At 34.7% G+C, this 15,684-nt stretch overlaps 1 protein-coding gene across 1 annotated transcript; it reads right to left on the bottom strand.

The window, feature by feature from the left end:
• Positions 1–280: 280 nt before the first annotated feature.
• LOC130837093 (olfactory receptor 2T11-like) lies at positions 281–1,240 on the bottom strand. Its single transcript, XM_057709879.1, has one exon. It carries the CDS (start codon positions 1,238–1,240, stop codon positions 281–283), a length of 960 nt encoding a protein of 319 aa, XP_057565862.1.
• Positions 1,241–15,684: the final 14,444 nt, after the last annotated feature.

The raw sequence follows: 15,684 nt of genomic DNA, 5'->3' as shown, positions 1-15,684 counted from the left end.
TGCTTTGAACTCTAATATCTGCTCTTTTTCTCCCCTTAGAGATAAGAATTATAGGAATGTAACTTAAAAATGCATTATTTTTTGATAATTAGCCAAAAAGTTTCTGTGTAACTAATGAAATATTTTTGGTTCCCTTTTTCTGGAGGAAGAAACCAGCCAAGGTAAATCCTTTTAATTGACAATTATAAAAAAGTATTTGATAGTTGACAAGATAGTCTCTTGTCAAACAGGACACACAGTGGATGCTATTAGGAAAAAGTATTCCCAGCTTATTGAATCTCTAAGCATCACCTGCAGATATTTTCTGTACAGATAAACATTGTGCAAATATCTTTTTAAATGCCCCCATGACATCCTTATTTCTGAGGCTATAGATAAGAGGATTAAGCATGGGTGTGACAATGGTATAGAAGGCTGATACTACCTTGTCCTGATCAGGGGTGTGAAATGACTGGGGCAACACATACGTGTAGAAAGCAGCCCCATAAAAAATGCTGACTATGGTCAAGTGGGAAGAACAAGTGGTAAAGGCCTTTTTTCGGCCCTCAGCAGAGCGTATGCGATGGACAGTTAACAAGATGTGAGAGTATGATACTGAGATGATAGAGACAGGGATGAGCAACATGAGCACACAGCAGGTGTACATCAAGGTTTCATACAAGGATGTGTCAGCACAGGCCAATCTGAGAACTGCAGGGATCTCACAGAAGAAATGGTTGATAGTGTGGGAGCCACAGTAGGGGACATTCATGGTGATAGGTGTGAGCAGAAATCCATCCAACAATCCTCCGAACCAGGCACCAGCAGCCAGAAGCAGACATACTCTGTGGTTCATCAGGACTGGGTACCTAAGAGGGTTGCAGACAGCCACATATCGGTCATAGGCCATGAGGCCCAATAGGAAGAACTCTGAGCCAATCATGGTCAAGTAGAGGAAGATCTGGATGCCACAGGAGACAAAAGATATAGTCTTCTCCTTAGAAACCATGTCAACCAGGAGCTTTGGGACAGTGGTAGAAATGAAAAGAGTATCCATGATGGACAGGTGGCTGATCAGAAAGTACATGGGGGTGTGGAGGCGGGAGTCCACCTGAATCAAGAATATCATGACCAAATTTGCAGTTACAGCCACCACAAAAATAGCCAAAATAACTGCAAAGACAATCCCTGTAGCTTTACTGTTTACCAGAAGCCCCAGGAGGATAAAGTCAGAGGATGAAGTTTTATTCTTTATTGACATTGCCTATGATAGCTCCATGGGAGTGGGAAGCCACAAATATCAGGGAAAAAAAAGAGAAAGCAATCACTTTCTATATGGGAGAAACTCACAACCGAGATGACACCTCAGAGGGAACTGGTTCAGATAAAAATTTCCAAGTCATTATGCTAGAGAAAAAGGGGGAAAAAAAAAAGACCAAGAAACACTGTAATTCAGTAACTAAAGATATGTATCTTCTTTTTGGAGAGGAACGCTAATTGCATAATAAAATTGCACTTTGCTATATCTGGATTAGAGTTTTAATTGTAACTGTCCTATTTATTCTGCATTTTTGGCCTTCAGAATCTCATCCAGTCCATAGTAGTGCTAAGTAAACAAAATTGGTTATTTGGATGGCTACTGGTGAGCAGAATGAATATCTTAGGAAGTGAAGGATGTAAGGAAAAAGACACCTCATGCGTGTCTTCTCTAATCTCAACACTTTCTCAACACTGTCCTCTCTGACACTTCTGGTTACCAAATGTGTGGGAGTTTGACCCCTTACCAAGCAATCTCCAACTCTCCAGACACTAGCTTGGTGTCTTACAACTTAATTCAATTCTCACACTATCTACTTGGAAATAGCCTATTATCCCATAGGTCAAGAATTCAGTCCCATAAGACTGACCCCTCCTCAGATGCCAATCACAAGTACAGGTCATCTCCAGTGCTTCTAAAATACTGGCTATATATTGGAGTTTCCCATAACCCACTTCCAAGAATTCAATTAAATTCTCTTGAGTGTTTTATAGACCTCAGGAAAACATTGTACTTACTAAATTGACTAGTATCAATATATAACTCTGGAACAACTGAGGTGGAAGAGAAATATAAGGCCATATATGTAGGAAAAGGCCATTAATAACTGGTGATTAATTAAACCCCTAACCTCTCTTCTTGGAGATCTAGAAGGTGGGAATCTAAAAGTTTCAAAACTCTAATGATATGGTTAGTTTCCTGGTAACCAGTCCCCATTCTTAGGGCTTTCCATAAGTATCCTCATTAACGTAAGATCACGTGTGGATGGAAGGGATTCCTTATGTAAAACAAAAGACACCCACAGGGCTGTTTGCATTTAGGAAATTCTGAGGATTTTAGAATCTCTGTGCCAAGGATGGGTACAAGACAAAATATATATTTCTTATTATACATCACAATATCACAAAGTGTTAGAATAATTTGTTTGGGTAACACAAATAGAATGTTTAAACTGTTTAAGTTTTTCAGTTATCTTTACCACCATCTAATTATTCTTTCTTGTATGTTTTTAGTCTGATCTCAGCAGAGCAAAGTGATCTTGAGAAACATATATCAGACCAGGTCACTTGACACATAAAGCTCTGCTATGGTGTTTCCTATCCCACCTCCAGGCCCATCACACTGCCATGCTTTCACCCTCTGAAGTCACTTTCTTCCCCCTCCAATGCATTTGTCCTGGTTCTGCTGCTGCTCCTATGACCTCCTTGCTGGTCCTTTGTCCCCACTTTGTGGCAGTTTCCCAGCCCAAGTCCTTTGCTTCTGCCCTAATCCAGGCCTGGGCCTCCTCCTCACATCTGTATGTGATCAACCTCTCACGTCTTTCAGGTCTTTCCTCAAAATCCAACTTCTCAAAAGGATCTATTCTGTAGGACCTAATGAATTTATATTTCTCTTATTCTTTAACACTATCTGTCACACATATTCATTTAATTTTGGGGTCTCTCTACTGTCCACCAGACAGTAAGACTGATATGAGTAAGCAGGTTTGCCTATTCTTTTTACTATGTGCTTCCAAAATATAAAATAATGTTTAGCACCTGAGAATTTTTGTTGAATATTTAAATGAATGATTATTAAACATATGAAGTCCATAAAATGCAAATTTTTGCTTTTTAAGATGATACATTTTTAGTAGAATTTCTTTGAAATACACACAAGTATGTTTTATAAAATGTGCTAATGTTAAATTAAAATTTAAATGCCATGCTCTTGTGGTTATCTTCAATCCAAAATAATACCACCATAAAATATGATTCATCCACGTTTTCTAATAAGAAACTTAGTTCTAAGAAACAGAAATACATCGTTCCAACACAATACAAATTTTATATCTTAATCATTGACTTTTATGTTTACATCACACTCTATGACTTAAAATTAACATTCTTTTCAGAAAGGAAATTCACTTCTTTATCTCTTTTCTGAATCTGGTTTGTTGTGACAGCTGTTCATTCATTATGCCCCAATTATTGTGTAAAAGATAACTGTAGCTTCAGTTGTTATTATCCATCCAAAGATTATTTTGTGGATGTTAATAATATAGTGTGAACTCACCTTATGTTACTCAGGTAAAAGTACAAAAAAATCATTATGGATGATTTTTCTTAGCAATGTTTCCATCTATTATCAGAAAAATTGTGTATTAAAATGATATTATTAAGTTGATATTTTATTAAATTAGCTATAAAGCAACTATACTTCAATAAAAATAAATACATACATAAATAAATCAATTTAGCAAATATATAATTGATTTAATTTAGTTTTCTTACTTGGTTTTAAATAAAATCAATTGAACAAGGCACAAAATTGTTCCCACCCCAACTCAAAGATCCATCTGTCCTAATCCCTACCCTATAAATATGTTCCCATACTTGGCAAAAGAGACTTTGCAATTGAGACTAACTTAAGGAGGGTGGGATGAGGAGATTATTCTGGAATGTCCCATTGTGCCCAATGTAAATATGAGGGCCCTTTTAAGAGGAAAGCAGGAAAGAGGAAGGCAGGAATCAGAAGATAAAATGTGATATTATGAGCAGAGATTCAAGCGATACAAATGCTGGATTTGAAAATGAAGGGTTCGTGAGGCAAGGAATTGAGTCGTCTCTAGAATCTAAAAGGCTAGGAAATGGATTCTTCACAAACACTTTCAGAAATAAGTATAGACATCCTGACATCTTATTTTTAGCCCAGCATGACCAGTTTTGGATTTGTGGGCTCCCAAATGGTAAGATCATAAATTTGTGTCATTTTAGGGCACTTGATTTGTGGTGTTTGTACAATAGCTACAAGAAACTAATATACCCTAAATAAGTTTATCAGATTTTAAACATAAGCATAATTGAGGCATGTTGCTAATAATAAATTACCCTGCATCATGTAGTGCTTACTATGTATCAGACCTCTTTTTGCATGCTCTAGTGTTTTGATATAGTCACTCTTCATAGCACCTTAATGGGGCAAATTACTCTAATGATCACCATCCTATGGCTGGAGAAACTGAGGCACAGAGGACAAGTGGTGTAGCTGGGTCCTGGCTCAAAGACTGGACTTTGTTTTCCATACACTCCACAGCTACACTCAACTGGCCCTTAAATGCACCATATCCTTTTAAGCAACCAGCTAAAAATAGTCAAAGGAATACAAGCTACATGGCCATAATCACACTCAAGAAAAACTTGAATTTCTGGTTAAAAGTTGCCAACAAAATTACAAAGTAACAAAATGAAGGTAACTATTTTCACAAATTCATAATTCTCTCTAACTCCTGGGCAATCACTAGTCATCACACACTTGGCTTCCTACTGAGTTCCAAGAAAAAATAAATGTTCTCACAAAATGTACCCTGAGAAAGATCCTGAAAACAGCAGACCCACAAACCTCATTGCTGAACATCCACTGCTGAGGGTAACTTCTTGTCTCAAAGCAGACATAATGCCCCATTCAAAAGTCCTGCTGTCTTTCACAAGTATAACTACCTATATATATATATATATATATATATATATATATATATATATAGCCCTATAAAGATGGTACCATATTTCCTTTTGAATCCAGAATTGAATAGTCTTCTGTAATGTGTTTCAGGGGGAAGTAGCAGAGTTCACTTGACAGTAAATAACCCCTGATGACAAGACTATGACACAAAGTTGAGTAAAGAATAAACAATAAAGATATTTCAAAATATTACATGGAGGTGTGAACCCAATTTTAATCTTTATAAAATAAATTGATATGCCCTTAAGTCTATCTTATAGGTGATAAACAAATCTAAAATCATATATTAGGGGTCTATCTACCACCAGTCCCTCCTATCAGGAAGTTTGCACAAGCCTCTTAGATAGCCTCATCCACCAGAGGACAGACAGCAAAAGCAAGAAGAGCTACAATCATGCAATCTGTGGATAAAAACCACAATCACAAAAAGATAGACAAAATGTAAAGGCAGAAGACTATGTCCCAGATGAAGGAACAAGATAAAATCCCAGAAAAACAACTAAATGAAGTAGAGATAGACAAACTTCCAGAAAAAGAATTCAGAATAATGATAGTGAAGTTGATCCAGGACTTTGGAAAAACAATGGAGGCAAAGATGGATAAGATGAAAGAAATGTTTAACAAAGACCTAGAAGGATTAAAGAACAAACAAAAAAAGATGAATGAAAAAATAAAAAACAGAAATGAAAAATACACTATTAGGAACCAATAGCAGAATAACTGAAGCAGAAGAATGGATAAGTGACCTGGAAGACAGAATGGTGGAAATCACTGCCAAGGAACAGAATAAAGAAAAAATAATGAAAAAAAAATGAAAATAGCCTAAGAGACCTCTGGGGCAACATTAAACACACCAACATTCACATTATAGGGATCCCAGAAGGAAAAGAGAGAGAAAGGACCTGAGAAAATATTTGAAGAGATTATAGTCAAAAATTACCATAACATGGGAAAGGAAGTAGCCACCCAAGTCCGGCTAATACATAGAGTGCCAGGGAGGATAAACCTAAGGAGAAACACACTGAGACACACAGTAATCAACTTGACAAAAATTAAAGACAAAGAAAAATTATTAAAAGCAACAAGGGGAAAACAACAAATAATATACAGTGGAATTCCCCTAAGGTTAACAGCTGATTTCTCAGCAGAAAAGCTGCAAGCCAGAAGAGAGTGGCACAATATATTTAAAGTGATGCAAGGGAAGAACCTACAAACAAGAACACTCTACCAGCAAGGATCTCATTTAGATTTGACAGAGAAATCAAAAACTTTACAGACAAGCAAAAGCTAAGAGAATTCAGCGCCACCAAACTAGTTCTACAATAAATGCTAAAGGAACTTCTCTAAGTGGGAAATACAAAAGAAGAAAAGGACATACAAAAACAAACCAAAAAAAATAAGAAAAATATAACAGGAACATATATATCAATACTTACCTTAAATGTGAATAGATTAAATGGTCCAACCAAAAGACACAGACTGGCTGAATGGATACAAAAACAAGAACCATGTATATGCTGTCTACAAGAGACCCATTTTAGACCTAGTGACATATACATACAGAAAGTGAGGGGATGGAAAAAGATATTCCATGCAAAGGGAAACCAAAAGAAAGCTGGAGTAGCATACTTATATCAGATAAAATAGACTTTAACAAAAAGAATGTTACAGGTCACCGGGAAGGACACTACATAATGATCAAGGGATCCATCCAAGAAGAAGATAAAACAATTGTAAATATCTATGCACCAAACATAGGAGCACCTCAATACATAAGGCAAAGCTAACAGCTATAAAAGAGGAAACCAACAGAAACACAATAATAGTGGGGGAATTTAACACTTTACTCACACCAATGAACAGATCACCCTGGTAGAAAATTAATAAGGAAACACAAGCTTTAAATGACACTATAGACCAGAGAGATTTAATTGATATTTATAGGATATTCCATTCAAAAATAGCAGATTATACTTTCTTCCCAAGTGCACACAGAACATTCTCTAGAATAGATCACATCTTGGGTCACAAATCAAGCATTGGTAAATTCAAGAAAATTTAAATTGTATCAGGCAACTTTTATGACCACAACATAATGAGATTAGAAATTAATACAGGAAAAAAATTAAAAAAAACACAAACACATGGAAGCTAAACAATATGTTACTAAATAACCAAGAGATCACTGAAGAAATCAAAGAGGAAATTAAAAAAATACTGAGACAAATGACAATGGAAAACTACAATGCAAAACCTATGCAATCTAGCAAAAGCAGTTCTAAGAGGGAAATTCATAGCAGTACAATCCTACTTCAAGAAATAAGAAAAATCTCAAATAAACAATCTGACATTGCACTTAAGGAACTAGAGAATGAAGAACTAACAAAACCCAATGTTAATAGAAGGAAAGAAATCATAAAGATCAGAGCAGAAATAAATGAAATATAAAAAAATTAAACAATAGCAAAGATCAATACAACTAAAAGCTGGTTTTTTGAGAAGATAAACAAAACTGATAAACTTTTAGCCAGACTCATCAAGACAAAAGGGGAGAAGACTCAAATCAATAAAATTAAAAATGAAAAAGGAGAAGTTAAAATGAACACTGCATATATGCCAATAAAATGGACAACCTGGAAGAAATTGATGAATTCTTAGAGAGGTATAAACTTCCATGCCTGAATCAGGAAGAAATAGAGAATATGAACAGACCAATCACAAGTAATGAAATTGAAACTGTGATTAAAAATCTTCCAATAAACAAAAGTCCAGGACCAGACAGCTTTACAGATGAATTCTATCAAACAATTAGAAAAGAGCTAACACCAATCTTTCTCAAATTCTTCAAAAAATTGCAGAGGAAGGAACACTCCCAAACTCATTCTACAAGGCCACCATCACCCTGATACCAAAACCAGACAAAGATACTACAAAAAAAAAAAAAAAAAGAAAATTACAGACCAATATCACTGATTAATACAGATGCAAAAGTCCTCAACACAATACTAGCAAACTGAATCCACCAACACATTAAAAGGACCGTACATCATGATCAAGTGGGATTTATCCCAGGGATGCAAGGATTCTTCAATATATGCAAATCAATGAATATGATACAGCATATTAACAAATTGAAGAATACAAAGCATATGATCATCTCAATAGATGCAGAAAAAGCTTTTGACAAAATTCAACATCCATTTATGATAAAAACTCTCCAGAAAGTGGAAATGGAAGCTACCTCAACATAATAAAGGCCATATGTGATCAACCCACAGAAAACATCATTCTTAATGGTGAGAAACAAAGCATTTCCTCCAAGATCACGAATAAGACAAGGATGTTCACTCTCACCACTATTATTCAACATAGTTTTGGAAGTCCTAGCCATGACAATCACAGAAGAAAAAGAAATAAAAGGAATCCAAATTGGAAAAGAAGAAGTTAAACTGTCACTATTTGCAGATGACTTGATACCATACATAAAAAATCCTAAAGATGACACCAGAATCCTACTAGAGCTATTTTTGGTAAAGTTGCAGGATACAAAATTAATGCACAGAAATCTCTTTCATTCCTATTTAATAACAACTAAAAATCAGAAATAGAAATCAAGGAAACAATCCCATTCACCATTGGAACAAAAAAAAATAATGAACCTAGGAATCAACCTACCTAAAGAGGTAAGAGAACCGTACTCAGAAAACTATAAGACATTGATGAAGGAGATCAAAAAGGCCCAAACAGGTGGAGAGATATACCATGTTTTTGGATTGGAAGAATCGATATTGTGAAAATGACTATACTTCCCAGAACAATCTACAGATTCTATGTGATCCCCATCAAATTACCAATGGCATTTTTTATAGAACTAGAATAAAAAATCTTAACATTTTTATGGAGACACAAAAGATCCCAAATAGCCAAAGCAATTTTGAGAAAAATAAAAAAGAAAAGGAGCTGAATGAATCAAACTTCCTGACTTCAGAAAATACAAAAAGCTACAGTAATCTAGACAATATGGTACTGGCCCCAAAGCAGAAAAAGAGATCAATGAAACAGGATAGAAAGCCCAGAGATAAGCCCACACACCTATGGTCAACTAATCTATGACAAAGAAGGCAAGGGTATACCATGGAGAAAAGACAGTCTCTTTAGTAAGTGGTGCTTGGAAAACTGGACAGCTACACGCAAAAGAATGAAATTAAAACACTCCCTAATACCATACACAAAAATAAAACTCAAAATAGATTAAAAACCTAAATGTTAGACCAGACACTATAAAACTCTTAGAGAAAAACAGGAAGAATATTCTTGGACATAAATCAAAGGAAGATATTTTTTGACCCACCTCCTAAAGTAATAGAAAAAAAAAAAACAAAAATAAATAAATGGGACCTAATAGCTTTTGAAACTTAAAAGCTTTTACATAGCAAAGGAAACTATAAACAAGATGAAAAGAAAACCCTCAGAATGGGAGAACACATTTGAAAATGAATCAACGGACAAAGGATTAATCTCCAAAATATATAAACAGCTCATGCAGCTCAATATCAAAACAAATGACCCAATCAGAAAATGGGCCATTGACCTTAATAGACATTTCTCCAAAGAAGATATACAGATGGCCAAATGGCACATGAAAAGCTGCTCAACATAACTAATTATTAGAGAAATGCACATCAAAAGTACAATGAGGTATCGCCTCACACCAGTTAGAATGGGTATCATCAGAAAATCTACAAACAATAAATGCTGGAGAGGGTGTGGAGAAAAGGGAACCCTCTTGCACTGTTGGTGGGAATGTAAATTGATACAGCCACTATGGAGAACAGTATGGAGGTACCTTGAAAAACTAAAAATAGAGTTACTATATGACCCAGCAATCCCACTACTGAGCATATACCCAGAGAAAACAAAAATTCAAAAACACACATGCACTCCAATGTTCGTTGCAGCAGTATTTACAATAGCCATGTCATGGAAGCCACCTAAATATTCACTGACAAAGGAATGGATAAAGAAGTGGTAAATATATATAATAGAATATTATTCAGCCACAAATAAGAATGAATTTGGGTCATTTGTAGAGATGTGGATGGACCTTGAGACTGTTATACAGAATGAAGTAAGAAAAACAAATATTGCATATTAACACATATATGTGGAATCTAGAAAAATGGTACAGATGAACCAGTTTGCAAGGCAAAAAGAGAGACACAGATATAAAGAACAAATGTCGGACACCAAGGAAGGGGGATGAATTGGGAGATTGGGATTGACATATATACTCTAATATGTATAAAGTAGATAACTAATAAGAACCAGCTGTATAGCACAGGGTACTCTACTTCACTTTGCTGTACAGCAGATACTAACACAACATTGTAAAGCAATCATACTCCGATAAAGATGTGGAAAACAAACAAACAAATGAGCAAAAAAACAAATGAGCAAACAAACAAATGAGCAAACAAAAACAACCAGAGGAGACAAAAAGAATACATTGTGAGCAGTTACTGTTTATTCTGATCAATGAAGACAGTGCCACCTAGTGGCATTTTTCTAAATAGCTGAGCTAAGAAAAAGAGGAAGAAAGAGGAAAAAGTGGAAATTAATGGAAAACAATAAAAAAAAAATATTAGGGGACTTCTGTTGTGGTCCAGTGGTTAAGAATTCACCTTCTAATGCAGTGGTTTTGGGTTTGATCTCTGGTTGGGAAGCCAAGATCCCACACCGCTCCTCCAAAAAATCACAACATAAAACAGAAGCAATATTGTAAGAAATTCAGTAAAGACTTTAAAGAAAAGGTCCACATCAAAAAATCTCAAGAAAAATAAAAAATAAATAAAATCATAAGTAATCTAGCATTTAAAAATATAATTCCCCTCCTCTACTATTGATATATTTCCCTAGGTACAGACACTCCCAAATGGGAAGGGGAGATAATTTTTTCAAACAGCATTTTTAAAAATATTAAGACAAATGCCAACTCTGTGATCTGACCTAAATATGTGTACGGTTATAACTAATTTTTTGTTGGAACACAATACATAATTGTCTTAAACTAAAGCCTCCCTGCAGGTGGTTGTACTTGGAAAATTCCCACACTGTGAGTCTAGGACAGGTGGTTACATGGGACCAGGTGTTTTATATAGGATTTTCTCTACTTGAGTTGGATCAGAGTTAGTTATGAAATAATATCATTTGAAAACTGAAGGTGTTACAACCTTCTTTTCCAAGCAGGTTGTCTCCTCTCTATTTTTCTGGGCAATTTCATGAAAACAAATCCCATCACTTTCTCCCCTGCTCATGTATGATGAATCACTGAACACCTGGTGCCACATTCCTCTAACTCATGTGCTGTGTGAGGCTATGAGATGTGATGAAATGTGAGGCTGTTAGTCTGATTGTACTCAGCTGTGCATTGCATGCACAAAGTTAAAGAGCTGGAACAGAAGTTTAACTTGCTCTAACTCTTCCCTTTTGTACAAGCACAAAGAAGCTTCCTCAACAGGATACATACTGGAGAGCACTGGTTACTTTCTCTTCAGCTGCACAGGTCACAGAGTATAGAAGTGGGGTTGTAGCTGCCAAGCTTATTCAACTTGAATTTCTAGCTGAGAGCTGGATTGTATCAACACTGAGAATCTAGGGAGGGCTGTCACAATCGCTGGTGGGAATGGGAGTAGGTATTATTTTTGCTAGAGAGCAGCAAGCCAAATTAGCACTTTAAAAATAACATGTATAAACTTCCACTCCTAGGAAATTTTATATAGAAATTAAGAAATAAGTGAGCAACTTTGTACAAATATTCATCTTGGTATATTCTGCAATATTACAAAAGCAGAGACAGTTTAAGCATCTGCTATTGGGCACATGCAAAACCATTTAGGTTTTAGTATTAGAATTAGTAAGAGAATTCCAAGCATCTTTTAGGATATGAAGTGGATCTATAATCATTATGGTATGACAGTTTCATTGTATTCTTAAGAGAAGAATGTGGCACAGTTACAGTCTCCTTATATACAGTATATGTAATATTATATAGCTTTTCATAATATATATAAAACTTTTGTATGTGTTCAATAGCAGATGCTATTTTGTATATGTTTCTCCCCTCTTTGCTAAAAAATATTCTTACACATATAATCTATAATTGTAGAAAGACAGAAAATATATAAGTATATGATAAGGTTATATATATATCACAAATATATGTGTGATAAGGATGTATATACACAAACTATATATATATACATATCATTTAATGTACATATATATGTGTACATGTATGTGTATACATATATATATGTAAATGTGAAGTAAATCAAAGTTTCACTGATGGTAGAGTTTTAAGTGACATCAGTTTGTTCTTTATTTTCTGTTTTCCCACAATCATAGAGTGTATGTGTAAAAATAATTTAATTTCAACTCGAAGAATAAGCCTCCTTTTCACAACTTAGGCAATAAATACCTATAATATTCCAATTCTCAGTCTTTAAATATCAGTAGAGTGACTAAGATGTATTAAATTTACACCAGAATCCTGCTCACATCAGCTCCTGAATTCTAGAAGAGAATTCATCTGATTCTTTCTTATTCTTAAGCCTCCTTACCACAAGATGTCACCTGAAGTATGTGCTTCTGGTCTTAAAATATGCACCTTAGATTCAGTATGTTAAATTTGAAGGCACTTATTAACATACACACATCAAAATTGTTAGAAAATGTGAATTTGTAAACATGTAACATATTTGAAATTAAAATAATTTATTAGCAAAGAGAGGAGAAATATATAAAAAAGAATGCCCATTAGTGATAAAGCCTTACCCATTGGTGTAAACAACTCCAGGTTGCTAGTGTAAATTCCCCAGTTTTCCGTAATCATTTCAAACTCTAAGATGTGAGTTTACCCTTTGCTTCTCACACATTTTAATCTGATCCTTATGCAGAACCTGTACCTAAATGCCCTGGGTGACAATCCAGGGCCTGCCATTCATTAGGTATATGACACTGGGAAAGTCAGACTTCAAGTTGGTTAGTGGCCAAAAGTGCATCATAGCAGCCCCTGTCCTTAGGGCTACAGGCAGGATTTTGTGTAAGGCCCTCATAATAATACCTGGCAACTAAAAGTATTATCGAAATGTTTCAGATTTCCCTTCACTCAAAATATACAACTCTCCACTTTGGTACTGTGGAAACAGAACTGGCTGCAGAATGAGAAAATGGTATTAACTTCTAAATTTGAAAATGGCCAGGTGGTATAACCTTGTTTTAGTCACTTTAATCACTTTAGTCTAATTTTTCCTTTATTTAAAGCAAACAGTAAAAATAATTATGTAATTTTTAGATTATAAATATAATATTATAAAAGCATTTGTTTTCAATTAAAAATAGCACTGGACCAGTTCTCTGTCTTGAGAGCAAAACTAATGCTTGTACAGCATATGTTGTAATATTGTTCTTAATACTCAAATATAAAGATTTTTATAATCTTTCAAATTAGAAAGGACTCCAAATTATTTGCAGGGAGCCCTGACTTCCTTCAATATTGTATTCATTTTCCTCTCATGGAAGTTTTCCCACACTGTATTCAGGGATGCAGGGAACCAGTTCTCTGTTGCAAATTCATCAATTCCACAGAAGGTGACATCCTGTGATAGAGATTAAACTGTCTTCAAAACTGTTTCCTTATTTTATCTTCCTAAGATTATTGGCTAGTCATTATAACCATCGCCTACTGCAGGAAAACAGTGTAGAAATTCAGGAAAAGAACCATTTTGATAATGTCAACTTGTATATGTAATCGTAAGCCTTGTTTCTAACATCAAAGTTTTCAGTCAATATGAAAAAAGCATCTTTCTGTCACTACATCTGAGCAAATGCATACCCATGACACTTACCTCTTATTTGCGCCAAAGGAGCACAGACATCTGTGACAAATTTGGCTAAAACCAGTATCTGTTTTTGCACTAGCCACAATTTTAAAATGTTTAAATAGAAATGAAATCTAAACTGGTAAAGTTGGTAAGAATTTAAGTATGGTTATTTCACTTCCAGCTTCACCCTTGATGGGCAGTTCTGTGTTAAACTTGTAAAAGCTACTTAATCCCTTTGATTTTCAGTTTTCTCTGTAACTCTTCAAACCTGGATTTTCCAGGAAAAAGAAAAAAGAAAAAAGAAGAATTACGTAAACATTAAAATATGTATCAAGTCTGTATCTTCTAAAATAAAATTACATTAATTTATTCAAACTAATAATATTTAACATCAGGAAAATTTCTTGGTCCTAGGGATACATCAGGGAACAAAATTCAAGATTCTTCTCCTTGCTTGTATAATGAGTAAAATTTAATACAGTTGAATATGCTTAAAAATCTACTAAAATAAAGCAAAATGGAATAATCAAGAGATAATGCTATATATATTTATCACCATTACATTCTTACCAAATTATGTAAATCAAGGTGATATAGAAGAACAGAAACCCTAAATATTTCCTTGAAATTTAATTCTCTTGGATTGTGAAAGCAGCACTTACTGGTTGTTTGGTAAATATTTGACAAGACCATGATTGACATGCTGATTTAATCAGACCTATCCTCAACACAATCCCAATGTAAAAAGAATAACCAGAAATACTTCTTTTTTGGGGTAACTATATATGAATCAGCCTGTTATTTTACTTAAATAACCTTTTAATGCCATGAAATTATCCATTATTACAATTTTCCTGCCTCATGTAAATCACTTTTTTACAGAGTCAGTGTCTGATGTTTTAAACATTTTTTTTTTTCCACACAGTTATCAGAACTGTTGACAGAGCTTCACTTCATCCAAAGTGAGTAGTCTAACTTGTCAGGGATGTACTGTCACTTTCTAGGCAACACAGGTTTGCATTCTTTTCTCCACACTAAATAATTCTCTAAGTATTTTCAGTATTGAGGATCATCCCTTTACATATGTAACCTTTCTTGGTGTTCAATAAAGGATTTAATGGCATATTTAATAAGCAGACTTTATATCACCCATTATTACATTTTACATATTATATAAATATATACTTTAATTTATTTTGTAAAAGAAATAAGTATGTGGAAGAAATGGTTCAGTTAATTTTATGCCCATATCCCTCACCTGTAGAAAGACCCCAGATGGGATCTGACTGCCACTCAGCATGGAACATCAGGTCCTTGGTAGACCAGCCAATCTGACATATAACAGAAAATGAACATAGCTTTTATCTGCATGTTACTCCCAGAGGGATGTTTTTTCCCCAGGTCATTATCAGGATTAATAAGCTGGCAGCTGCATATTGTGTCACTTGCTTCCCTCCTTTTTGAAATTCTCTATCAATTAATAGCAAGATTTGGCACAAAATCACAAGACCAGAAGTCAGAAGGCACAGTTCTGAGGCTCTCATCTGCCTCTTGCTTGGGAGAGGCAATAATTTGCTCTGAACATCAGTTTCTCTATCTCCCATGAAGCTAATTCCTTCTCAAAATACTTGGTAGAACTTTGTGAAAATTATAATCAAAATCATATATAATGCACGTGAATACACCTTGAATAATGGATCAGTTTTCCCTTCATCTTTTCCCTTTAATCAAGAATAGTACCCTGCATCTTGTGAGTATGCAGTTGGTTTTTTGAATTGATTTTAA

Source organism: Hippopotamus amphibius, chromosome 15, assembly GCF_030028045.1.
Source record: "Hippopotamus amphibius kiboko isolate mHipAmp2 chromosome 15, mHipAmp2.hap2, whole genome shotgun sequence".
Taxonomy (NCBI): Eukaryota; Metazoa; Chordata; class Mammalia; order Artiodactyla; family Hippopotamidae; genus Hippopotamus; species Hippopotamus amphibius.
Note: the sequence above shows the minus strand (reverse complement) of the source record. Positions and strands in the feature narration are given on the sequence as shown.

What these genes read in the sequence shown, in the direction of transcription:
- LOC130837093 (XM_057709879.1), bottom strand. Translation starts at nt 1,240, where the DNA reads ATGTCAATAAAGAATAAAACTTCATCCTCTGACTTTATCCTCCTGGGG.